Source organism: Fundulus heteroclitus, chromosome 21, assembly GCF_011125445.2.
Source record: "Fundulus heteroclitus isolate FHET01 chromosome 21, MU-UCD_Fhet_4.1, whole genome shotgun sequence".
Classification (NCBI taxonomy): Eukaryota; Metazoa; Chordata; class Actinopteri; order Cyprinodontiformes; family Fundulidae; genus Fundulus; species Fundulus heteroclitus.
The window spans coordinates 15,912,714-15,940,688 of record NC_046381.1 but is presented as its reverse complement, the minus strand read 5'-3'; the positions used below and the strand labels follow the sequence as shown (position 1 = coordinate 15,940,688).

The 27,975-nt window shown below is 41.0% G+C and overlaps 1 protein-coding gene across 2 annotated transcripts in view; it reads right to left on the bottom strand.

The window, feature by feature from the left end:
• prex2 (phosphatidylinositol-3,4,5-trisphosphate-dependent Rac exchange factor 2) overlaps positions 1–27,975 on the bottom strand; it is a 128,052-nt gene that overhangs the window by 55,972 nt on the left and 44,105 nt on the right. For both annotated transcript variants that reach the window (XM_036125396.1, XM_036125395.1), the window contains 14 exons: positions 24,931–25,080; positions 24,490–24,631; positions 19,933–20,033; positions 17,905–18,008; positions 17,766–17,815; positions 14,052–14,127; positions 12,567–12,639; positions 10,605–10,747; positions 10,118–10,210; positions 6,456–6,604; positions 6,274–6,359; positions 4,628–4,764; positions 1,364–1,481; positions 563–747 (listed from right to left, as the gene is read on the bottom strand). In XM_036125396.1, coding sequence (XP_035981289.1) covers positions 563–747; positions 1,364–1,481; positions 4,628–4,764; positions 6,274–6,359; positions 6,456–6,604; positions 10,118–10,210; positions 10,605–10,747; positions 12,567–12,639; positions 14,052–14,127; positions 17,766–17,815; positions 17,905–18,008; positions 19,933–20,033; positions 24,490–24,631; positions 24,931–25,080 — 1,607 coding nt within the window. The remainder of the gene's footprint in view (positions 1–562; positions 748–1,363; positions 1,482–4,627; positions 4,765–6,273; positions 6,360–6,455; positions 6,605–10,117; positions 10,211–10,604; positions 10,748–12,566; positions 12,640–14,051; positions 14,128–17,765; positions 17,816–17,904; positions 18,009–19,932; positions 20,034–24,489; positions 24,632–24,930; positions 25,081–27,975) is intronic.

Genomic DNA, 27,975 nt, shown 5'->3' with positions numbered 1-27,975 from the left:
TATACAGTTTGTACAACAGCATCTCCAGCATCTCCATCTTCCTCTTCTTCTCATAAAAGTGAACGCAGTTTGCCTCTTGAGACTCTCAGCCATGTTCAAAGTACACAGTGAGAGCAGAGGAGCTAAAATGAGCGGCTAACACCGAAGCCAACTGGATAAATAAACACTAGAAGTGTGCATGTGCAGCCAGCAAGCTGAAGCAAACAAGGAACGATCACGCACGCTGGCGTTACATAAGCTCATCAGAATCATTGGCATGAGGGACAACCAATACATAAGGCAGGACAAAAACTCTGACAAATCTCTGCTCTTCAGAGTGAAGGGCAGTGATTGGTCAGAGTTTTTACAGGCCTGCATCTCCCACAGAGATCGATTGTTTTACCTCTTTTCTTCTGAATACATAATGTATTGACTACTTTCAGGATGGAAGGACCATTTTACCCAGTATAACAAAAAAGTGTTTCTGAACAGGATTATCTGTTTTAAATGATTTGCAAACCGCGCTGACTTCTTTGCAGAATGTGTCGTAACTCTCTCAAAAGTAGATTAAGCGAATGAATACCTTAGCAGTAAGGCTGAAGAACCCCTTGGGTTCAACCATCTTCTCCTGCACGTGGCATTTGATGCCGGCTGTGCTGTCATACTCGTACACCACTCCGTACTCCAGGTGGACGTTGTCCACAGTGAGGCTCACGTGGTCCGTCTTCCCATCAATGATGGCAATCGTGTTGAGTTTGTCCATTACTTCTAAAAATAGAAAATCATATGAAAGGAAAACAAGTTTTAATACGTTTGGTTTTTTTTTTTTTTAAATCACAAACAAAACCAGTTCAAATTCATACATTTTGGGATGCGCTTTTGTAATGTTGCAAGCATCAACTTCTTCATCACATTCAGCAATAAATGTGGCTATAGACCACCAAGTCAGCACATAACTTCAAGAGAAGTCTCACTACTCATGGCTTTTCTCACTCTATTCCCGCAGAAAAAAATGATGAGCAGTTCCACTTAATTAAGCAGCCCTATGCTAATGCAATGACTTAATATGGCAATAAATTGTGCTCTACAGCAATTTGCTGCAAGGGGAATAGCTTTCCTTGTTTTACTCTCTCTTTGGGATCTATAAATTGTTGAGGGAAATTAACACTTGATGAGCCAGAGGAAGCGGCTGTTCTCAGACTAACACAATCCAGATGAGGCTGTTTAAGGGCTTCGTCTCACTGGTAAGTATGAGAAAGTATAAGCGTGTTCCTGTGAACTCGCATGTGTTACATCCACAAACACCCTGGACCACAATCTGTTCTCCCAAATGGGTGATTGCAATGTGCTTTGTGAATATGCTAGTGCATGCGTGTGTGGTCACCTTCTACTTTGCCCTCAAAGCCGTCTCCGTTCTCCTCCAGGGTGGGTTTCTGGTTAGATTTCTGGTTTTCCTCCAAAGCGCTCTCGCTGTTGTTGTAAATCCACTTAATGGTGTCTTGCTGCAAAAATGATTCATGGTTCAAAGACATTTCAAAAACAGCTTTAAGGGAAAGATTGTTTTTAGTTGAAAGAAAGTAGTACTTTTGAATCTAACAGCTTATCTGTTGTTGTGATTCCTTGCCAAGAAAACAAGACTGTTTTGTTCCAAATAATTCGTAAGATAACGATTTTTACATATTTGCAAATATTAAATCCAAGAAGATTTGCCATAAATTGATGTTTCAAATATTCCCACTCTAAATCACTTTTCCCACTTTAAAATCACTGCAGCACCTTATACTGCACCTTATACTGTATTTTAAATCTACTGTAAATTACAAGCTCTATTCTTGCACAAATGCCCTTTGCACAATCAATTCTGCACATACAAATGTTTTTAAAAACAAATACTCACCTGTACACCGTGACTTCTCCTGCATTGCCTACATTTAAATTGTTGTCTTCATACTGTAATTTAATTTTTACTGCAATCTACAAGCTGTATGCAACGAAATTTCATTCTGTACGCACTCTGTGCATACAAAATGACAAATAAAGTTGTCTAAGTCTAAGTATGGAGACTGTAAATAGAAACCTGTTTTTGTCACCAAATGCGACCAACAGAAATTCAAACACACCAAAAAGTGTCATTTTTAAAAAAATATCTCTTTGACAGTAGGCTAGTATTAACATCATGTCTGATATAAAGTAAGAGGAAGCACAGACATTTAAGGGCCCTTTCCAGGAAAACTGTTTGACATTCTGCTGTTCACTAATGCTGCGAGTGAGAGCTGGACTCTCAGCGGATAACAGGAAGGCTAAAGGAAGTACAGAACAGTGTCCTTTTTGTCCTTTTGAGATTACAACATTGAGTTAAGGCAATAATTGTACATTCTCTAGAAAATACAGACAGCAGCTGCAGTTTTAATTATGCTAGTCATACTAACAGGCTAATGGATAGTAAAAGATGCTAATAACTGCTTAAAATATCAACTCCATTACCATTTTGTCAATATCCTGAATTAGTGTTACCCTGGTTTACAACAACTGCCTTTCTAATGCAGCAGTGTGAACAGGTTTCTGTTTCTAATATAAAAAAATATTTGTTTTCACCTTAAGCAGGGCACCAAAACATTTCAAAATCTGTTGTTATATCTTAGTAGTAGTGTGGTGCTCAGAAATAATAATAATAAAAAAACCGGATCAGTGCATCTCTAGTAACAAGAGATCTGCAGCCTTCTCTTGCATCACTTTCATAAAAAAAAAATACCACAGCCTGCCATTAAGAGGTGGTGGACATATTGCTAAAACTGTATTCTGTGTGTGCCCAGGCTGAAGGCCGTAGCACTTTCGGCCCTATCTGCATGTTGTTCACTGTCACAGTTGGGTTGGCAGAGCAAACAACAGAAAGCCTTTACAAACATATGGAAACACGGCGCTCGGCAAGGACGCAAAAACAAACTCATGCCAATCTAATCAAGCCATTCTAGCATGCCTCACAGGCGCGTAGGTTTTCCACACCCAACCCAACACTGCGTTTTATGCCAAGGCTACACACTGTGCCCGCTCTCCGGTCTTCACGCATCTAACCCTTCATCACGCACACAGAAAAATGCAGAAGACGAGGGAGAAGGCAGTTCCTCTGTGTCCACTCGAGATATAAACCAGATCTCCTGCTGTAGTGCATCATTAAGCTCAGAATCCCGACAGAGCTCCATTGTAATGATACATTATGCTAGCTGACATGATACACACACCCATGGGGTTACTATTTTCACCCGTTCCCACCTTTAACAGGTGGTCTCTCCTCCTACTCTGGTCTGCTTTCAACCACTTTCCCAGAATAACTTAAAAATAAAAAAAAGCCTCATGTGTACCCCCTTTCTCCAGTCATTTCCAGATCTTTTACCGCCTCACTCGGCAGTCCACCAGTCTTCTTTCACTATGAGCCAGAGGTCAGCTCTGCAGGAGCCAAAAAAACACTATTATTTCTGTGTAATGACCCTTGAGAAACAGAAAAGGAGTTACAAAAAGAAAAAAGAAAAAGGTAAAACGGGAGCTAAGAGGCTGCTGTGCTTATAACACTGCTTGTTTCCATTTTCTCTGGTTCTCCGTTGCCCGCTGCAGCCTCGCATGTTTCCCCTGCCACCAATCCATAACAAAACAAGCCAATCGATCAGCTTATAGTTCGAAATGTCACCACCAGCAAGCAATCGTTCAGAGGAAGAAAACTGTAAGTAAAACAAGAGCATAAAAATCAAACCCAACTACACAAAATGACACACAGCTTCACACTTATTGATATAAAACCCTTAAAAGAAATGTATATCATGTTTCTGTAGTGCAGTCTCACTGAAAATGTGAGAAAACCTTTACCCTGCCTTTAAATTAAGGACAATGATTGGATGAGAACAATAAATAAAATAATTGTTCCTAAGAAAATCTTAGCCTAGAGTTTAACAAACTCCACACACTCAACGTTTGTGACATAGAGGCTTTCACGTAGACCTGCTAACCCTGAGATGTCCCTCATTGGTGCAACTTCAACTTTTTATTTGTTGCTGATCGTAAACAGTGGCTAATTTGGGCGAGTCCCTCGTATCCATCTCTTTTAATTTAAAGGGATGTTAACTTGCCACACCCGTTCTGAAGAGTGGCAAAAGCAAATGAACCCTTTTCATGGCACATTAATACTCCATGTTAAGAAGAATTCAGGAGTTCCTAAATAAAAGTTATTAGACAACTTAATTCATGGAAATTATAAATCACTCCCTGTAAAAGAAATAGTTAAATTCATTTTATAGGAATTCTTAGTGGTGCCAATAATTGCTGCATGACTTTCAACAAATAATTATAAATAACAACATTTTCCGCAATCAAGATTTTGATTTATTTTATGATTTTATTCGATTTTATTTTTAACACGTCCTTAACCATGGTTGTGAGAGTAGAGGGCGCTGAAAAGTGTTTTCCTTCCCAGACTTCGTCTTTTATTTTGTTAGTTTCGCTTACTTGATCCGACACGTTTTATAAATGACGGTCATTGAAAAGGAGTAGAACTATGCCAAAAGGAGAAGCTTTTGATGAATGCAAGTGTCCAGATGGATTTATACTGTACTCAATCCCCTTTCGCCTGTAATGCCCCAACCCCCCCCCGACGCCTCACCTGCGATGGTCGTCGGTACTTCCTGCACGCGGTGACATGAGCGATGACACTGGCGTGGCTCTCCTTGCTCACGTTGATGCCATTTACCTTGATGATGCACTGGCCAGGGTGAAGACCGGCGGTGGCTGCCACAGTTCCTGTCGGCGGGTGGGGGGGTGGGGGGTGGGAGAATAAAGGTCAAGAACATTGTCTACATCCTGAACACAAAACTGTAGCAGTCAACATTCTTTGGCTTTGTATTTACATCTTTATTTCCTGTTTTAAGCGTTTGCAGGGGGCGTGTGAAGGAGAGTTGCGGGTCCAGAGGAGGGAAGCCGTTTATCTAAAGTAGATGTAGGCCTCTCTGAAGGTCAGAATTCAGATCACAGGGGAACTTTGAGGTTAAAAGCAATAAGAGGAAGCAAAGGAGATGCTAAATATTCAATCCAATAGTTTTATTTGTCTTTTAGAATCTCAAACAGAGGCACCTCCAGAAGGTTTTAGAAGAAGTTGGCAGATAAAGGGGACACTAATATTTCCGGGGTGGCACCTACACCTAAAATTATACAAGAACTTTATAATCCAGTCCTCGTATATAAGTTGGTGGAGGAAGTGGCACCACTGAGCTTGGGATGCATATCTTGATGTCAACAAGTTCTAATCCTTTCTCTGCTTATTTGAAAATTTAAACTGTTAAGATGCATTTTCTTATATGCTTAAAAAGGTTTGCATCAGCTGCCATCTGTGACTTGATGCAATGACAACTGTGATTCAATCTATTGTGGAACTGTAGTTCAAAAGTAGCAAATAGTCAACAGATCGATGACAACGGTGCTGGTCTTGATGCAAATGCAGAAATTCTACTTCTTGGTTGTTCTCTTTTTACTACAGATTCTCGGGCATCCTCTTAGTTTGTAGTGTCAGCTAAAATGGACACCAATTTCTTTGTTCACACATCCCCCCTCAAAAAAAAAAAGAAAAAAAAAAAGAAAAAAAGCATCAGCAACCAAAGCTCATGGATGATATGACCCAATAATCAATAGTTCTTGGCACACCCGGTGTCAGGCAGGTCTCCTAATTGGTATTACCTGTTCCCGCGGACCCCGGCCACCAGGGAACAGGAGGTGTGGTGAAAAGCAGAGGGATTAAACACCTCCTACACTTTGAGCTCAGCGCGCCTACTTAAACACGCAGCAGGTTCCCAGGAAACAGCGGCATGAAGTCAACAGACACAATCCACATGCAAGTGCATACCCTGCACTCTTCAACCCTCCCGGCCCATTTAGATTGCTTTAGGAAAAAAAAAAGAAAAAAAAAGAAAACAAGATTCAATTCCCCCGAGGAGAGCCAGACAAGGCTATGGATTGTTTTTTGATTGGAGCCCATTTTGTTCCACCTCTGATAGCGGCGCTTCTACACAAGCTCTATTAGGCAAGAGCACGGGTAGAGGAGGATTCTGATGAATGGCGAGCCCTCTGTAAACCCTACAGAGAAAATGATGCGGTGGGGGGAAAATAGGGATTAGGTGCATGGAAATCATTGTGACGTTTCATGCAGCATCCAAGCCACGCATTTTCCCAAAGACCGAAGAAGCAGCTGCCTGCCAGCTGTGCCACCGGCAACAAATGCAACCCATTTGCTGATGCAGCCAGACGGATATCTCCTACCTCTTCCAACTGCATGGACCACAGAGGGGCCAAATCCTCGGATCTGGAAGCCTAAACCGTCTGCAGAGTCTGGGATCTTTATAGTCCTACAGAGAAAAACAAAATAAAAAAAAAAGACAAGATGAGACGTGCGACTGCAAAGGTGATTTTCACAGTTCAGTGCATGCACGAATCTGCCTTACTCTCTTGGCTTAGTGCTGACCAGCACCCGCAGGGGTCCCTTGCTGTTGAAACACTGCCTGAGGAGAACTTCCACTTCAGCGAAGGGCCGCAGGAAAACCAGATCTCCATTGATGGCAAATAGCTTCTTCCCCACTTCCAGGCCAGCCATCTGAAATAGATTTCAGTAAAAAAAAAAAGAAGAATTTTTTGAAAAGTAACAATGCATATAATCTCTTTATCTTTGTTATTCATTATGCAGCTGGATCCTCTAATGGATTTTATTGCCCAAGACTGAAGATTTAAAAAATATGCGCACCCAGTAGAACGGCTAAACCTTCCAGGATGTGTCGGTGCTTTCTTTGGAGCGGTCAAATGAAACCTCACAAGCGAAAAGGTGGAACTGATCGCATTCCCCATTACCTGTCCATTTTATTTTTAAAACAGACAAATAGGTCGCCACCCCAGGGATTTAGCGTGCATAGTTTCATATTAGCCCCACTTTAAAACGCTCGGGCTTAGGTTTCTAGTTATTAGGTTTAAACTATTACTCATGGCCGTCACCAGAACAAAAGCGTGCTGGTACGCAGCACACCAGCTGCGGTTCAGGTAGGAAGATTACATACAATCATGATGGTAATGTCTTTTATTTATCCATTTAAATAATTTTTTTTCCCAGGGGAAATTTCAGTTTAAATACAGGAATTTGGTTCTTGGACCGGACACTTCTGGCTTATTCCCAGTAGTTATAATTGGTGGAGTTAATTTAAAGCGGCTTAGTCACGTGTTTTGACCATAAAAAGAAAACACACACACAAACACACACAAAATTGAAGTTAGCCTGCTTTATCTAATCCCACACCAGTTTTGATGTGTGTTTCCAATCCCTGACCCTGTGAGAACGCCCAGTTTTCACCGTTAAGCTGTTGATTTGAGTAGGAGTTGCAGAATATGAAGGCCACTCTTATGTTTCCACATGTGGCCCCACAGCATGATGCCGCTACCGCCATGTTCATCAGTTGATAGTGTGTCCTTTGGTTTGAAAGGTTTTGTTTGTTTGTTGCTGCTTTTTTTTTTTTTAAACTGCATACTTCAGTAAAGCTTGAAAACAACATTTTGGAGCACATACAGTGGTGTGAAAAAGTGTTTCCTTCCCTTCCTGATTTTTCTTTTTTGCACGTTTGTCACACTCAAGTGTTTCTTAACATCAAACAAATTTAAACATTAGTCAAAAACAACACAAGTCAACACAGAATGTAGTTTTTAAATAAAGATTTTTCCTATTAAGGGAAAAAGAAAATCCAAACCCATATGGCTCTGTGTGACAAAGTTATTGCCCCCTAAACCTAAACTTGTTGGGACGCCCTTAGCAGCAACAGCTGCAATCAGGTGTTTGCGATAAGTTGCAATAAATCTTTTACAGTGCTGGGGAGGAGTTTTCATCTTTATAGAATTGTCGTAATTCAGCCACATTGGAAGGTTTTTGAGCATGAACAGCCTTTTTAAAGTCATGCCACAGCAGACCTGATTCTAAGTAGGAATCAGGTCGGGACTTTGACTTGGCCACTCCAAAGTCTTCTTTTTTTTTGCCGGCCATTCAGAGGTGGACTTGCTGAATTATTGTCCTGCTCCAGATCCCAATTCGGTTTCAGCTCGAGGTCATGAACAGGTGGCCGGACTTGCTATTTCAGGATATTTTGGTAGACAGCAGAATTCACAGTTCCATTTATCACAGCAATTCTTCCAGGTCCTGCAGCAGCAAAGCAGCCCCAGACCGTCATATTTTACTGTTGGCATGATACCCTTTTTCTGAAATGCAGTGTTACTTTTATGCCCGATGTAATGGGACAGACCTCCTGAAAAGTTAAACCTTTGTCTCATCAGTCCAGAAAATATTCATAAAAGTCTTGGGAATCATCAAGATGTGCTCTGGAAAAACTGAAATGAGCCTTAATGTTCTTTTTGCTCATCAATGGTTTTGATCTTGGAGCTCAACCATGCAGGCCATTTTTTGCTCAGTCTCTTTCTGATGGTGGAGGCAAGTAAAATCCGTTGATGCCCATTATCAGTAACAAGAATCTCTCACCAGAATTGAATTAAAGCATCTTAGCTTAGCGGAAAGCTATTATAATACAAGTCCTATCTGCAGTTCTGTATAAGTAATGGTCTGGTAAACTCGGAGGACTCCAAACAGTAACGATGCTGGCCTCCTTATAGGGCAACTGGCGGCCCCGGGGGCCGCACACGGCCCTCGTCATCACTCGCGAATAGATCAATAATAATTTAATAATGATTAAAAAAAAATAAATAAATAAATAAAAAAAATGTAATTATACTTTTGACCGATAGGGGGCCGTACCCAAACAATAGCGGGCACGGGCCGCTTTGCAACAGCGAGGAAGAAAGTCAAGAGCCCTGGCCACTAGCAGTGGAATAAAGGGAAAACTTGACGAGAAAGTCACATTTTTTCAGACAAAATAGGAAGAAGTTAAATTTAAAATGAATAGGGGATTTTTTTTTGGTCTCTTGTCATTCACACACAACATAAACCGTGAGAGCCGACGTGAGTTTTGAAACTGCAAAGTTTTGTCTTAAGCAGAAGATCAAACGTGCAGCACCACGTTCACAGACCAGTGTGATGCATTCGTGAGCGTCAGAAAGCTATGGTGCATTCAGGAGCATGGGACATTAGATTTTTCAGAATAAAAAGCTAACAGATGTGCATAATCAAAAAGTAACATAAATACAATTATAGAGCATTCAGTATTGTAAGAAAGCCCACACAGTTTCTGGATAGACACATTATTGTTTGAGTTAAGTTCTGTTCCGTTTTATGCCTCTTTCTTTGTAAATTTGAAATAACCCATGCTCCTGAATGCATTGATATGGAGTTTAAATTCCTTTTTTGCAATTTTTTTTTTTAAGCAAACGGTTTGTCTTTTGCTTAAGGACATTAAAATGCATTTATATGCAGAAAATAGTTATATGTTGGTGCAGTAAACATACAGATATAAATTCATCTAAAATTTGTTCTTATTGAGAATAATTTGTAGCGTCTTTCATATCCAATTATTTGAAGTGCGTGGTCATGTGGCCCTCCAATGGTCGTGCTGAAAAAAATGTGGCCCTCTTTATCATGGAAGTTGCCCATCCCTGGTTTAGGTAAACTGAAAATCACAAAGTTTTCACTGCTTTGGTTGCTATTCCCGTTTTCTTTTTGTGGCACTCACCCACTTTTAAGTCCTTTCACTAGTTTTCACTGAAAAATGAACGCTGAAAAATAAGGAGATTTTATCAGGGCAGCGAAATCTTCTTTTGAAAAGCGAACCCCTCCGACTCCAGCCAACCGTGGACCCGGTGAGGAATCTTCTGGACAAAGCATCCATATCTGATGCCCCAGTTAGCCCGCCTGCCTTTTGTTCCTCTGTGTGTGGCGCTGCCTTTGTTTCAGTCAGTGAAATTCACTCTACAGAGACTGCTTTATCTAAAGTTACCTCCTCCACTGGCTGTAAACACTGACCTCTCAGTTCTGGTGCAAGCTCAGCTGGCCACACTCCATGTGGCGTCCAGCAAAAAAAAGGCAACACAACCCCCACCCTCCCTCCCCAACGTCGCTTCGGCTGCAGATCCGGGCCCTCATTCAAACTTTGCTGGTCCTAATGCTCTACTCGTCTACTCGTCTCACCTCAGCTGCAGAGCCCTTCTCCACACATTTGATGATGGGGACTCGGTTTCTTTCTTCCAGGGTAAATCCGTAGCTTCCATCACTTGGCCTTATCTGGACAGAAAAAAAAAAAACATGTTGTGCATCAGCAAATCTCCAAGCCAGCAGAGCAAAACACTTCAACAGAGCACAAACATACACCCACGAACAAAGACACACCAGAAGGAGAAGATATTGCTCTGGATAGATAGCAGATATTGTAGTATTTTCCTCGTTCTTCTGTAAGGAATGCTAGTCTTGCATACAGACAGAGTATAAAATGTTTTTTTGTTGGGTTTATTTTTTATTTATTTATTTTTTTTACTGTATTTTTATTTTCGTCTCCTAGCGAGAGCTGTGCCCTTCATTCGAATTCACCGGGCTTTAGTTTTAGACCAAGTTGCGGGCAAACTGCAGCGAGTCTTAGCATATGACACGACCAGAAGTTATTGACTCGACAAGAACTCACCAGGAGAGACTTTGCGATGACATTTTCTACTATTTTCAGGTCGTGCTTCATGGGCTTGTGTTTGGTGTCGGATCCCTCCATCTCCTCGTCAGCAAAGAAACGGAAGAGCAGAGGCTCGTCCTTAAACTCGCTCTTCTCCAACACTGAAAGAGGCAGCGCTCCAAATAAATATCAGCACATACAAACACAGAACATACGTTAACCTAAACAGGTCTCACATTTGTGTTAAAATATAACGGGCCGACTTTTCAAACAAATTACGTGAAAATGTCTTGTGGTGTGGGAATGTGAAAGTTAATGTTTAAAATAAGTATATGAAATTGTTTTTTTTTTTAAAGAAAAATGTTAATCACATTCAGTTCTCACCAACTATCTTTGACCACGTAAAATAGTAGGGGACACAGTGTAGTAATTAATTAGTCGTAAACACTTTAAGTGGGTGAGCAAGCATTGTTGGCAAACAGGTCCGTACATGAGTAAGTAGGTAGATAAGTAAGCCAGTAAGTAAATAAGTAAGTAGGAAAGCGAGCAATTAAGTAAACAAGTCACTGGTTAAGTAAGCCGATGGGTAAATAACTTGGTGAGTAGGCAGTAAGTTAGGTAATTAATTAAATAGATAAGTAAGTAGGTAAGAAGGCCAAGAGGTTCATAAGTTAGTAAGAAAGAAAACAGATAAGTAAGATGGTAGGTAAATGGGTCTCTAGGTGATAAGTAAGTGGTTCAATAAGCCGGTAAGCAAACAGGTGAGTAACATAAGTGAATAAATGAGTGAGCAGGTGAGTTAAAATGTCTTTAAACAGTCTCAGGGGTTTGATCTGAGAGCTGGGACGGAGCTCTGGATGCAAGTTGGGGGGGACCTTTCTGTTGCAGTGCTTATTACTAGGGCACCTTACACTAATATGTTCACAAATACATTACCAGCGTAATATATGCCACTGGTTGAGTCAGTAACAAACTGTCAGAAGAGCAGATAAATAGTTTATGTTGGCCTACGTTCTATGTGGCAGCCATATTGGAAACTAAACTAGAGGTTGCTCAATGAGATCCAACTTTTCGCTGAGAGCATGACAGCAGCCTCAAAAAAGGTACTCAACCAAAGTCCTGCAATAACCAAATACAACCATGTAAATTGGGAAACACCCACAGATAGACAGAGGGGGAATCGCTGCTTTGTTAGATAAATATCGATTTTGAAGTCCTACATATCTACCAGAACTCCAGTTCTGAGATAAAAAAAAAAAAGACCAGAGAACGGGTCGGAAAAAAAAAAAAGAGCTTCCCTCTGACATTCCTTCACTCATTTCCTTTCAACATCAGATACGTCGGCAGCAGTTTTAATGGCTACTTTGTCAGGCCAAATAACTCGTAGGCACGAATGGTGAAATTACCCTGGAGGCTGCGGAAGTAAACGGAGGTTTGATGGCTGGGGTTCTTTAGATGTGCTGCTAATTTCTACTGTGTGGCTTGACCTGTGCGCATTCAGAACAGCTTACATCATGGGGTTACGGTGAGACTCGGTGTCATTTGCACTGCATCCCTTATGATGTCAACCCTGGCATAGAGGAAGTGTGGACTCGAAAAAAAACCCTGAGGCTCATAAACAAAAAACATAGCAACTGTGCATTTTGCATTTCCCAGAGCAGAGGTTCTCAGAGCTAAATTGAACCATCCATTACCCCAGAGCTTGGGCTATACGCCTGTATACATGCGCGATGGTATCCGTGAGCCGTCAAACACAAATTCATTCACTGGATTGGAAAGAGAGTCTATTTCTGTACTGTGTCAAAAAGATTCAGTGGGAAGAGAACAAGAATGGCTGTGTTCTTCGGGCCGGATGCTAAATGCCAGGCGCCCTGTCAGTAGAGTCTCTGAAATTAGCATTCGGCTTCGGTTTAGTCGATGATGGAGAGGTCTGACTGACTGAACAGCGCTGTTTCTGCCAAGCGACCCAGACCGACATACCGTGATGCATGAAGCCGTTGTTGCACAGCTCTACCCCCAAGATGAGGGCTTCCTCTCTTGTTCTGCAGTCCCCCTGCACCAGAAGACAATGAAAGAAAAAACTTACAGAGTGGACACTGGATAGAAAAAACAAGCAAGAGATGCAACTGAAAGAAAGCAAGACAGAACAAAGAAGGTTGTGTGCTGGTCCAGTTGAAATGGCCCACTTGCACTCCTGCTTTGTTCCTCTGACCAAACACCCTGAGGCCAGCGGAGCCGCTCAGCACCTTAACACATCCAAAGTCATGTCTAGACGGTGCAGTGTGACCGTACTTGAAGTCCCACTGCAGGAAGTGTGAGCAACTCCGCTGGCCCAGGTCGCACTCATCCAAATCCAAATCCCCACCCCCCAAAACAGCAAGGAAAGAAACAAACCAGAGACAGAACTGCAATGGAAGGCAGATGAAATCATGAAATATCTGTGTTTAATTCTGCTGCGGTTACCATGTTCTTTTGTTTCGCTTCTTTGTTGTCATCTTGTACAGAGCCATCAATCTGTCAGGCTGAGCACTTCCTGTCAGGGTCAATAAAGCTTAGCCATACAATCAAGTCTGCTTTTCTTCCTTCGCTTCCTCTCGGCTCCCCTGAGAGCCTCAGATTTCATGTGGCTTCCCTCGTCTCAGCAGCACATTGGAAGTGAGCGACCTGTTATGACAACAACCACTTCCATCTTTTTCTGGCTGTCTCTTTTTGAACAAATCTGCTTCCAATCAGCTCGGAAGAAGCAGAGAAGATGGTTGAAAATCGTCGCGCTGTAGATTAGCATTCGGTAACAAGCATCAGATCCGCAGGATCATAACGGTAAATCTTTAGCCATAAAAGTCATTTCGCCTGACTGTAATTTTTAATCTGGGCAAGAAAAAGAATCAGTTATCAATTTATTTTCAATGAACAATTTGTGTGTGTATATCTAAACATACACATTGTATGCATCCATCCATCTCATAGATAGATAGATAGATAGATAGATAGATAGATAGATAGATAGATAGATAGATAGATAGATAGATAGATAGATAGATAGATAGATAGATAGATAGATAGATAGATAGATAGATAGATAGATAGATAGATAGATAGATAGATAGATAGATAGATAGATAGATAGATAGATAGATAGATAGATAGATAGATAGATAGATAGAAAACTTTTACTCTGTAACCCCTAAATAAAATCCAGAGCAACCACTTGAAGTGTGTAGAAAAAAAAGACCAGTTGTTTAATCTCAGCATAAACACAGCAGCTCTGTGATGGTTTGTTAGAAAACAGACAGCAAAGAGCAAGAAACACGTTGAGAGGTAAAGCTGTGTAGAAGTTTACTTTTTTGGTGTTGGTCTATCTCACAAAAGCCTGAGAAAATGCAGATAATTTGGTGGCTGTAACGTGACAAAAAGGTCTCAGGGGTGTGAATACTTTTGCAAGGCACTGTAGATGATGCAGCTTACCTGTGCTATAACCCAGTCTATGAGCTTGTTAGCCATGACCACTGACTTGTAGGTCCGTAAATGATAGTCCTTATCCCTGGATAGGAACAAAAGCAGACATTTTCAATGGCAGGATTATAAAGAGATTCTCTGGATTGCTGTTGTTGCCGTTTGCTTTTACTATAACGATCTGAGACAGGAGAACGTGCAGGGGAGTAATTGCTTGGTCTATTTAAACACAATGCCAAAAGGCGGACTCATAATTCCTGCTGTCAGCAAGGTGCGGCTACTTTTTAAGTGCTTGCAGTTGTGTCATTTATCTAAGTAAGTTCTTTGGGTTTGTTGACAGCAAAACAGCATTCCTCGGTTAGAAGCTGGCATGGCGTTGCTGTTCTCGACTTTATGCACTGGGCTGCACTCTGCCAGACCCCGGGAATGCTGTTTGAAATGGAACCGTGACTTTCCCATGAATGCTGCGGCGTCCCGGGGGGACACGCAATCTGGGGGCAGAGCCGCAGGGCCGGGAAAGTCCTGAACTGCCGCGACTTGCGCCCCCCCCCCCCCCCCCCCTCCGCCGCAAGCAAACCATCACCCCGACGCGCTCACAATGCCACACATAGACACACGCTTCAATCTCACGTCGCCCAGACAGCTAAAACAAGGCTTGTGGGGCCAAGTTTAAGCCCCGTCTCAGCTGGTGCTGCTCAGATTGCGAGGCGAGGGAGGGGTACGAGGGGGAGGACGCTCTGTCTCCAACAAGCAGAAATGCCCATGCAAAACAACCCGTTTTGACCAGATAAAGACGCTTCTGCATCTCTGTCTTGAAAGGGAAACCAGGACCGGAAGGCTGGGAGTTTATGCAGCTGGAGAGATGTAAGGCTGCCAGAGAGAAAAAAGAAAAAAAGGCAGGGGGGGGGTTAAGATAAGGAGGGTCCCCGGTTGGTAGCCACGCATCCAGGTCACGGAAACAGCCGATTTAAGGAGTGAAAGGTCAAATAAGATGGTTTTAACTTGCCGTCTGAAGGTGGGGAAAGTTTGCTTTGACCGTTTTTGAGCAGGGGATGTATGTAGCCGTCTTTCCAAAGCAAGCAACGCGATACATCATCCTCAGGAAGCCGAAAGTTCAAGCTTTAATCAACTGCTCAGGCCTGATAAATTACCGGAGAACAATATACCAGCTCATTTTTTATTCTGGAACTGGTGTACATTAATAGCTATTAAGCTTCTGGATGACTCATGAGCCCCATATAGAAACTCAGACATCAGTTTTTGGAAACTATCTGAAGATGATTTGTGACGGACCTTTGATGTATTTGTCTAAGTCTCACCCCCCCTCACCCCACAGAGTGTAGATTAAAGGGCTCTTCCAATCACCTCTGTAGTGTTTAAGTGTGTACACTGTATTGGTCTAGAGAGGAGCTGCTGATAAGATGAGAGGACGGAGCAGAGCTGCAGGGAGGAGGCCGCATATGTCGGGGGCTGCTGAGTAGTTTATCCTCTCCCCCGTTTTGACTCGTCTCTCTCTTGCTCTGCCAGGAAATTCCACGCAATTAAGCAGAGGCTGGACTGTCCAATTAAGCTCAGGCGTTCTCAGGCCCTGTGGTGCATTGTGCTGAGCTTTCAGCCAGAGCGCACAGCGCAGATCATCTGGCGAGCGACACAAACACCTCAAATGCCACGTCAAGAAATCTGGCACACAAATGTCGCACTCTTAAAGCGCTTGGGGTCGCAAACAACTGTGCAAAAAGCGCCGAGCGGGCATGTGGAATAGGCACGGCCCCTCCGGCTGTGGTGCCGTTTTGCAGCCGCGAAATGAAAGCTTTTCTTCAGGCCCCATTAAAAATCGGCATAAACAGCAAACTAGGCTGTGGCTGGTGAGGTTGCTTTTTGTTTCAGCCAGGGTTTACTTGTTGCAAAATACTTCCGTATATAGTTTTGTATTTCCTAATTATCCAAACATAAAGTTGAAAAATTAGCAACATTATCTACTATACACTGCCTTCTTCATAGCTCATGAATGTTTTTACACTTTATAACGTCATAACCACAAACCAGTGGATAACTGTAAAGTGGGAGGGAAAGGGTACACGAGTATTAAAATTCTTTACAAGTAAAAATCTGAAAAGGCGCGCCGTGCATTGTGTGAAACCCTCCCTGGGTCGCTGCGAGCTTTGTGCACCTAAAAGCTAACAAACTTCTTGTGCATTCTTGTCTGCAACATAGCTCAAGCTCAGTCAGGTTGCATGGAGAGAATCTATGAACCTATAAAGTTTAAGAGTCCTGACCCAGAGAGTGGTTTGAAGTTAGGTCTGGGCTTTGACTGTGCCATTCTGACACATACATCTGATTTAATTTAATTAAGTCACTGTGGCTCTGGCTCTGCTTAGCGTCAATCTGCTGGGAAACGAACCTGCACTGCTGTGATTGCTTTTTTAGACTTTACCTGGATTTCTAACAGGATTGTCCTGTATTTAGCTCCGCCCACTTACACATCTACTCTGAACCAGCTTCCCTGTCTTACTGAAGCAGGTAATTAAACAGAGTTTTACCTCTACCACCAGGTTTCACCATGCGGATGGTGTTTTAAGGCTTTTGGCAGTGTAAGTCTTCAGCCACACGCAGCAACTTTTTTCCAAAGGTTTTCTGTGCCCCCTCCATGGTTTGGTGCAATGACGTCTTTTAACTTTCTTTTAACACTGGTTTTCTTCTCACCTTTTCTCTCTACAGGGCAGATTGGTGACTGTGGTTCTCTGCAGCTCCCTCAGACTTTCCAAGGCTCTCTTCACTGCTTCACTGATTAATGCTTTCCTTGCCTGGCTGGCCAGTTTAGGTGTGAAACCATATTTTGCCACATTGTTTGAAAAGTGCAAGATGTCCAAAGTTTGGGATATTGTTAGTAGCCTAACGCCACTTGTTTTCACTACTTTACTCCGGACCTTTGTCGTCACGATGCTGTTTGTTGCGTTCTAAAAAAACTCTGAGGAGAACAGCTGGATTCATGCTAACAATCAAATTCATGCTTCCCTCTGCAAAGCAGCTGTATGGAGACGCTGATTTTGTTTTCCAGCAGGACTTGGCACTTCCCCACACTGGCAAAGGTACCAAAAGCTGTTTCAATGACCATGGTGTTCCTGTTCTTGATTGGCCAGCAAACTTCCCTGACCTGAACCCCACAGAGAATCTGTGGAGTATTGTCAAGAGGCAGATGAGAGACACCAAACCCAATAATGCAGATGACCTGAAGGCTCCTATCAAAGCAATCTGGGCTTCCTGAACATCTCAGCAGAACCACAGGCTGATCGGCTCCATATCACGCCGCACTGATGCAGTAATTCATGCAAAAGGACCAACATTGCAGTATTGCGTACAGAAATGAATATACCTCTAATATTCTAGTTTTTCTGAGACACTGAACTTTGGCTTTTCATTATCTGTAAGCCATATTCATCCAAATACAAGCAATATAAGCTTGATATGTTTGATTGTATGTGTAATAAATCCATTGTACTAGTTTTGCTTTCTGAAATGAGTGGCACAAAGCATTTAACTTTTCCACAACATTCTAATTTCTTTCAGATGTACCTTTAGGCTCGATGAGATAAAAAGTTCAATAAAATCACTCTCAAGAATCTTCCCCCGTCTATCAGTATAATTACCTATAACACATGAAGCCCAATACAATATACTGTTGGCACACCTTCCCCAGTTGGAACAGAAAAATAAACGGACACGTACCTGATGACAGGGTTGAAAAGGCTGTGAAGACGGCAGAACAGCCGGACACCCTGAGAAAAACAAAAAAGGCAGGGCGTCTCATGTCAGAGATGTTTTTGGTAAAATGTGATTCTTTTTTCCTGTGAGGCAGGACCTTCACCTTGGCTATGACATCGTGCATGTCACTCCTGGGGTGGTAGGTGCCGTCGTCATATCGGAAACGGTACAGCACCGGCTCGGGCTTGAACTGGTGCTTGTCTGTGACTGGAAAACAATATTGAGATGGGAAATGAAAAAAAAAAAATCCTGACAAGATGTCTTAGCAATGAAACAAAAAATTCAAACCCTTAGGTGGTGTTTTTTGTTTTTATGGTCTGGCTTTAAACTCTAAACTATAAGAGGTTTAAAAACAGTGAAGCAAGCACGGCTCCATAAAGAAAATGTTTTTAGACAAGAAGAAGAATCGGACCTCATGCAAAGCTGTCACAGATAACGCAGCTGCTCAGAGAGCGCCGCGCCCCGCTCGCTTTAGGTTGCTTTTATGTGGACCCTCCAGCGGTAATAACAATTGGCTTCATATTCTTGGCTGCGGCTCTGCAGGTTCCATTAAAGGTTCTTATGAAAAAACATTCGGAGGCTCGGGGGATGCCGACTGCGCAGAGTGAGCTCTGCGATTCCTCTCCGCTGAGAAACCCCATTTCACTTCTAAGACTGGAAGCGATACCAGGCCGCTGAGAGATTTAGTTACTCTTTGAAGGTAAAGCAGATTTTGCACCATTTATTCTGAATGCAAAGCAAAAAACAACTTTGGGATCATGCATTTACAAATGTTTACACATGTTTATTGTAGGCATGATAGTCACAACAATTTTGGGCTCCAAAGATTTTTTTTTGACTGCTTTTTGTAAATAAAGTGTGAAACGATCATATTAAAAACATTAATGTAGTTAAATAAACGAGAATTAGTTGCACAATTTATGAGGGATTTTCACAACTTGACACATGGTCAAAAGTGGTTCAGCTATAAAGCTACAATAAATATTTTATTAGACGTTTTTTTGTAAAATACACAGTGACCACATGCTGCTTGTAGCCATGAGGACGTTTCTGCCATAATGCTGATTGGACAGCTGACCTTTCTTCTCAGCATATTGGTAGAGTTTGTTCAAATTGAACGATTTGCTGGTAAAGAAACCCGATGAAAGGAGACGCCATGGATTTTCAAAATAGTTGACGTCATTCGAGAAACTTAAACGGGATCAATTATGCTTCCATTTAAAATAATAATGGTTGCTAAGTTAGGGTCTGTGCTCACTAACTGTGGCATAATAAATGGGAGGCTTTTGAAATAGTTTATTTTCCAGGTACCAACAAAGTATTTAGTTATTGCCAAAAAAAAAAATGGATGCTTTTATTGTTTTTTTGTTTAGTTTGTTGCCCTTAGATAGTTTCTAGAAGCACTAGAGACCCAAATGGAAGTATAAAACATGCCAAAATGTGAATTTTGAATAGGTCCCCTTTAAAGTTAGCCTGCATTATCTGTTTTAAAACCAGACCGATGTTTGTTTGGGATCATTTTCCTGATTGTACACACAATGGTGTCCATGTTTTGACCTTCGAGCTCAGAGGTCACTAACCGTACCAACCAAAGACACACATATACCCTTGCACCTGCTAGAAAATGCCTAAAAACCTTGCTCATGCAGTATAATCTGTTGACCAGTTATTACGAGCCAATGAGGAGGGAATAAGGAGCCAGATGAGGTTCTGGAGCTTTAGCTTATCACAACGTTTCTCCAACGAGACAACTCTGCAAAAAGGGAACTAAAAGTAAATTTTTCTAGAAATGGGTGTTTTTCTCCTTGATTTGAGCAGCTAAATAAGATTATTTGCCAATAGAATGAGTATTTTGACCCCTAAAATAAGATAATTATATATCCTGCACTTGAAATAAGATGATGGCGATCAATTGCTCTTATTTCAAGTGCGGCAAATAGTCTTATTGGCCTGCTCAAATCAAGGAAAAATATACACATTTCAAGAAAAAATTACTTACTTTTAGTTCCATTTTTGCAGTGAAAGAGGTCAGAATAGGAGCTACAGTCTCAGTAATTGAACTCCAGCAGACAATGTTTGAGATCTTGAACTACTGAAAGGAGGACAGAATTGGAGGAGAGAAGGAACTAACCGTGGTGGATGATGCCGTTCTCCAGCAGAGCTTGACCCAGGTGAACCCCCTCCTCTGGGTTGTCCGTCTCACCAATTTCCATCAGCCAAGAAACAAACTCACTGGGGAAAACAAACAACACAGCATAGACATAACTGCACGCTTGTTCACTCGTAGACCCAAACAAACATAATACACAAAAACAGAGGAGGGGAAAAAAGGTGACAAGACTGATCAGTGGAGGAAAAGTTTTCAGGACTGGAGAAATCCCAAAGGAACGGTTTATTTGCTGTCCTGGGTCAGACTATAAGATAAACCACTGGGTTTTACTCCTTGTGTTTTTTCCTAGTTGGGGTTTCGTTTACTTTGGATCCAAAGTGTAACACTATCAAACATAGGGTTTAATTGGATGTCAGGATTTGTGATTTCTTTTGTTGAAAAACTTGAACAAGAGAAAACAAACCAACTGCATAAAGCAACAAACAACATCTGATGATTTGATGGTCCAAATGAGCTAAATGGGATAATCTTCCCTCATTTAGTTTCTGTTACTAAAAGTGATTGACAGAGAGAGAGAGAGACGGAGAGCGAGAGAGAGAGCAGACGAATTAAAGGGAGCAGGCTGAACATTGTGGATATATTCAGGCTGAGGAATGGTGCATTCACAAGTTCTCAAAGTCCTCTCTCCCCACAAAAGCCAAACAAACACAACCAGGAGCTGCACCACTGGAATCCTCCGGAGGCGACATCCAGACCACGGCGGAGCCGATCTGTAGCCAATGTTCGGCCAAAAAGACAACTTGACAGAGTTCTTGGAGTGACAAAAGCCTCATCTGCCCAATTCTGACATCTTACACCGTTTAAACATTGATCGTGGAGGTTTTCTGTCACCACAACTAACCCCAGGGATAAACACAATCCTATGAATACATTGGTGAGGAAAAAGCTTTTGCCCCCGATAGGAAACTATTCTGTTTTTTGTTTTTTTGTCGCCCATAGATGTTTAAAGTACAGTTTTAAAATCAGGATTTATTTACATTTATTCCTATCCAAACCAAACTGGCCCTATGTTAACAAAAAAGTAACTACCTCCTAGACCTAATACGTGGTTGTGCCACCCTAGACAGGAACAATTGCTTTCAACTGCTTGATAAAGACTTCCAATGAGTCTTTTACATTTGCTGTGGAGAGAATTTGGCCAATTCTTCTTTGGAGTATTTGTTTTAATTTAGCCAAATTACAAGGTTTACGAACATGAAAGGCATGCCACTGCATCTTAATTGGATTTAAGTCTAGATTTTGATTGGGCTACTCATAAAAACTTCCTTTTTTGGTATGTGTTTTTTTTTTTTTTTTTTTTTAAACCAATCGATTTGGGATAGGCTTTGGATCATCTCATCTCATCAGTTCACAAAATATCAAGCAAAGATAATGAGGTTTTGGAAATAAAATCAAATAGGTCCTTGTTTTCTTGCTCAGCAGTGGTTTTGTAGTTGGTCTCTTTCCTGTTGTTGAATCAGTGACTTCTGACCCAAACACAGGTTTGATTTTACATTTTTACAGTGTGGCAGTAATCCAGTCTGGAAGTGGCTGGTTAAATGGAGCTCTCTTTTTAATGTGGGGTTAATCACTCTTAATTTCTGATTTAAAAAACTGGGCAAAGCTCTTTAATAAATCCTAATGTGCATTTAGCATTTACTCAGGCAACCTTTTTCTGATATTATACAGTGTTTGATGATCAGAACTACTAAAACTATTTTTTTAAAGCAACATGCACAGGTCATGCCACTTGAAAACCCTTATCTGTCAAGGGGAATGATGGATTTCAAATACTTTAAATGTCTCTTTAAATCCCTGACCAGACTCCGTTTCTACATCTACAATCTAACTTCAAAAAGCCCTTTAGATCTTTTTTTTCCCCCTCTCTCACCACCATGGTGCGGTATGATATTGTGCACACATACTGCGTCACACAACTCTACAGTAATGAGCACACAAACCTAAATGTCTGAGATTACAAAATGTAAAGAGTACATTGATACGATGATAAGTGGCATTTGATGCAGGAATAAACATGGAGTATCCTAATTTATTCTTCAATAAAAACTGAATTTTTAGTAGTATATTTATTTTACATTTAGACTGTCTTCATTTGAATAAAATAAATGTGCCCAATTGGGTTTATTTTTATTTAGCGACAACAATAAAATATAACTTAACATCTACTTTGTATGATAATATTAATGGTATGATAATATCACATTCCTGGCAACGTGTCCAAATATATTTTGGCAAACTCCTTGACTTTATCATCAATACCTGTCAAGAAAGCCGACAGTAGTGTATCTCATGCATTAAAAATAAAATTACACTTTTGTTTTGCTGCTAATTTCCAGTTTAAAATGCAACGAGCAGCATCCAGCTAGACAGCTGTCACACACATTTCCTTTATGAATTATTCTTTTGCAGAGTACAGACCACAAATAGGATCGTGCCATTTCAAGTGGAGGAGTTGAAGACCCGCCCTCAGCTTTAAATAGAAAAGTCAAAAACAAAGCAAATAAAATAAAATAAATGATGCTGTGGGAGCATGTTTCCCAATGAAAGAAGTGGGCAGAGCTGAAGCCATTGGCAATGTGGTTCTCATCAGAGCTACGCAATACTGTTTCTTACTCAACAATTACGCCTCCATGCAGTCATCTCCAAAATCATCTGAGCTGTGGGAGAACAGATGGACCAGAGATGTCTTTTCAGGCACAACTGGTCATCCAGGTGTTGGATTATCCCACAGGGGAGCGTTTCCGTGCTGCTTTCTCACGATTTGATCGCTTCAGACTCACAGAGTTGACCATACATAACTAGCTTTAGATCCTTTTAATCCTTTCAGCTGACAGATTCATTTCTTCTCTAAACCACACGGTTTGAAGTTGTCCGCACAACCAGAGGAGAAATCAGTACTGATTTTTAAAACCATCATTCCATGTAACTTGGCCACAACTATGCCTGAATGGACTTTTTTTTAGCGTTTCTTTTTTATCCTCCAGGCTTTTAAAAACATGACTGCTTTACAAAAACAGCTTTTCAGTCCCCTTATAAATCAAAATAATCTTCAAGAAAAAAAAATGTATTACATGGAAAAAGAAGAAACCTGAAAGTTAAAGAAAATAAAGTCTGTGCCTGAACATCATCTGGTTAGTTTTCCCCAAACAGCTTCAATCTAATCTTTAGATCATTAAAAATAAAAACAAGACCAAAACATCATGGTATAAAATATACCAATGAGATACATAGCCTACAGGTAAAATATGCCAAGCATTTCTTTTGAACCAAACAGCTCTAAATGTATTTTTTAAACAGCAAATTAACATTGTCCTCAGAAACTCCTATTTCATTACGCCAGCCATAATTAGCTGCACTTATGTAAGCAAGGAACTGTGTCACAGTCATTTCGTCTCCACTACATACCTACATGGGTTTTATTTCCCCCTTCACATATTCTTGATGTTTTGTTTAAAATGTTTTTATTTTGTTATTTCATTTTACTCTCATTCATCAATTAGCTATTTGTAGTTTGAAGTAATTTATATGTCCAGATGTAAAAAATATACCACCAAATTAAATTGATCACAAACACAATTATTCTTAAGTTTAACACATTTTTTTAAGCATATAACGTGGCTATATTCCTCTAAAACTACTTTTTCTGATAAATTCATTTAAAATGATAGGTTTGTAAACTCATCATGTCCTTACTGCTCCTCATTATGGTGGACTGTTTAGCCTTGCCGCACACAACTCTGCCACTTATGCAAAGCCCCAGGCTTCTTAAAGCGTCCTACACTAAGACCAGGACTTTTTTCCTGGGAAAGTGAAGCCCGGGAAACTGAAATCCCCCATATGGAAACATGAGGTGGGTTTTTGAGGTCTAATGGAAAATGGCCTATGTTCAGAGTTTTCAGGACAAAATTGGAAAGAGCAACAAAGTATAAGGGAAAATTCCAGGATACGTACAAACTATGAGCCCAACATACAAGATGAGAAAGACAATTTAAATATTAGTATTTTGACTACTGCTGCTGGGAGACGGACAGCTGAACCAGACAGAAATACCTTCTTCTGATTTATGACTTTCATTCAATGACTAATTCATCCAAGGACAGCAAAACCGTAATCCCTAAATAAAATTAATCGGCTAAATCAGACTAGATTCCATCTTCCCATGACTAAGATTGCAGATATACGGTTTCTCAAAAACATATACATTCTTTATTTTCCCAGCTGCTGCTGTCTTTAGACAGCCTTGCCTATTTAAAAGTAAAAGGTCAGAAAGGGTAATTCATCTGTATTACAAAAAAGTTCAGTGTAACATACTCCTCACACTGTAAAAGGCCTCTATGGATGAAAATACAAATACCAAACATAGCCGAGAGTTATATTCTAGTGCAGCTTCAGGAGCCGGTAAATAGCCATCCAGTTGCCCTTACTAATGCAACAAGACGAAAACCGCAAGATTGTTGTTTGCATCTCTTGAGAGTTATTTCCAAACTGAAGAGTCAAGATTAGAAGTAGAAGCTGTACCTTCCCAGGAAGCACTTGGGAAAAGTGGTAAGCTTGCGTTTCCGGTCCTTAATGAGGTTCCCTTTGGCCATGAGCTGGTAGAGCTTCTCTCCCTTCTCTGAGACCATGACCCACGTGTCCTGCTCCATGCCAAGCCTCAGACCTGTGCAGAGGAGAAAGGCGTTGCAGAATGAAAGTCACAGTTACTAATGTTTGTACTCAGCTCCTGGACTATGCATCAATTACAAGCAGGAGAAGGTTAATGCCCTGTAATTTTGCTGGGTAAGTAGCACCGTCTGCGTCAATAGTCTTTGAGTGGGGATAATGTCTCACAATTTGGAACATTTATCTAGTGCAAAACTAAAAATGAGCTAAATGAACCTAAAATAGCCATTCTTGGAGTTAGATTATAGCTAATAACTCAATATGACACAACTCTGATTAACTAAAGCAGCCTTTTACTTTTCCTCCGCTCCCTTTCTTTCATGATGGCCTCCAGCCACTCCTGTTTCTCCTCTGGGGTCTTGGCCATGCAGACGAACCACTTGTTCTTGGCCGTGTTGTGGATCTTCCAGCCATTGTTAACAATATTCCCGCTGCTGTGGTAGTCAGCTGTGCAGCACAGAAGGAAAGCACATTGTCAGAAACAATCTCAACAAGTCACTTTAGAGGTTTAACAAAGACCATTTTGTAAATCTAGTTTTTGAGTTCATGTCCGAAGGGGACAGGCATCAGCTTTGTGCTTACATTGAAGATGACAATATACAACAAACTAAGGGTACAAGCTAGAAGAAACATTTTTTTGAAAAAAACACACAAGGTGGCCCAAATAAACCTCTTTAGAAGAATCTGAGTTAAAATGGCATTATCAATTGTGGCTGTGCGTTACAAATATCAACTACAAAGCTGTAGAGAAACTCTTTTCTTTAGTAACGCAAACACTTTTCACATACTCAGTTTTTCCAAGTCGGACACCTCAAAGCTCTATGAATTGGCTCATTTGTTACCGCTCTTCCATCTTATTGAGATAAATAAGAAAAAACCCACAGGCAGAAAGACAATCTGTTGGTCTTATGTTCTCAGTCACAAGAAGATTCCCTTACAGCTGAAGAAGACTTTGCCTCTAACCATTGCAATGACCAGGATAACTGAGAATAAGCATAGCCATGCCTCTAACAGATATTTTGTTAAGCTTCTTTTGTCACCCTTAAATATTTCTGATGATTATACAAATTACATTATCAGATAAAAAAAAAAATTTGTGACAAACCACATGAATAAATCACTTAAATGGAACCTGTCTGACAACATGAAGTAGGCTACGAGATCTCAAAAAGCAACACATAATCCTTCAATTTAGTGGAATACAAGAAGAGATGAGGAACAAAGTTACTAACATCAATTAATCTGGAAAAGGTTACAAAACCACAGGCTTCTACACATGGAGAACACATGGAACGGTGGTAAACCTTCCCAGCCGAGGCATGTCTATCAAAACGACAGCCGACGTTCACGTCTCATCGAGGAGGTCACGAAAACAAAATAGCATCAAAAGAACTGGAGACCTCGCTTGCCACAGGTAGAATCAGTGTTCATACTTCAACAATAAGAAAGAGACATAAATGACCTCCACAGGAAGATATTCAAGGAAAAGGTCAGTCTAACATTTGCCCAACAACGTCTTGATGATTCTCAAGACGTTTCGGGAGGTACTCCTTTGGCTAATGAGACAAAAGAGGAACTTTGTGGAAGGCGTGCAGGGCAGTCAAACTTTTTTACAGTAGCAGGCCACACACTATCAGGTAGGTGGGTGCACTTATGCCGGTGCCTGAGCCCAGGAGGTGAGAATTTTGAAAAATAGAGTCTCCCTGATGTATTTTGGAAGCTTTCAAGACAGGTGATTATTTAAAGAATAGAGTCAGAGTGCATGTTTTAAATTCAATAAAAAGCAGAATGATCAATTCTTCAAAAGCAACCTTTGTTTTTTTTATGATTATTCTTAAAACATTTTTTCACATGTTATCATCATGTTTTAACAAGGTTTTGAACAAATTTGCATAAACTTAGTTGAATTTGAATTACTAGCACCATATCAGATTAGGTGAATATATGACAATTTACTAACTTCCGAGCGCGCGGTGAGACAACACGTCTCGCGCGCGCTCAGTTCCTTCTCTGCTCGCACGCTCGACCTGCTCATTTCATGCTCAACACCAGCTGTGCTGTGCGCTCGCTTGGCTGTTTCTCCGCGAGCGTCGCGCGAGAAGAGCTTTTCAGAGTTGAGCTCGGATTGGCACAAATATCGCTCCATTATATAATTGGGGAAATGTAGGCGGCGGCAAGAGCTGCTATAGACGGCGATTTGCCGCCGTTGACCGGCTACTTTTGACTGCCCTGGGCATGTATCCCATTAAATTTGACGCAAATACATCAAGCAATGAGAAAAAGAACATCATACCAACAGTTATCTTGCAGCAAATCCTGAAGGAGCCATCGGTTGATAACCTTAAGTTCAAGCGCACTTGGGTTACGCAGCAGTAACAAAGCACCAGATTCCTCCGTACCGCATGCACCAGGTACCAAGATATGCTGCCGCCAAGATTATGAGCCAAAACATTCTCAAACTGCCGTTGAACAATTACGCTCCATCACAAGTAACAGGGAGCAACACACCTTTCATTACGTACCCCAGAAAATGTCCTCAATGAAACCTCCGGACACTATAATCTGCATTCAAGTTGATTTTTAATGTCATGGTGCCATCTTACTCCAGAGTGAAAGAGGCCTAATTCCCAAAATTGTTAAAATATCTATAGCACAACTAGAATGGAATAGAAATATCCTTTATTGTCCCACAGTGAGAAAATACAAGGCGTGTCTTAAAACAACTGCGTGGGCAAACTTTGCACTTTTCTTACAACATGAACAGTGTGGGACCTATTGCTGCAATCCTTTAGGAAAGATTTGAACCCGGATCTTTACAACGTAAACAAATTGCTGCGAACATCATTAGAATCCTGCGTAAGTTAGACAGATCAAATCAAAAAGTAGGTTTTAAACACTTTTTGTCCAGGAGTCTCACACGCAATTAACACGGAAAATTTTCATTGTTGTTGCTCATCCAACTAAATTCCTGGAACAACGAACAGATTGGGACGATGATTCATTATTCATCCTGTGTCTGTTTAACCAAGAGGAAGAGGTAAGGCACAGGCCAGACTTATTGATGCAAATGGTTTAGAAACCAGGCCAAAACATCTGGATTAAACAGCAGCATGTTAAGCTTTAACCAGCGACACATGCAGCAGGAGACTGGCGCAAAAAGAGACGTGGAAAACAAGGAAACAGCCGTAAGTCGTAAAAATGAAACAAAGGCAATAGTTAACATATAAAACCATTAAAAAAATAAAAGGGTGGCTCAAAAGCTAAAGAGAATGGTAAAAGCTACTGAAAATTAGCATAAAGAAGGAAAAAGTTGTGGTTAAACAAAAAAAAAACACTTATTCT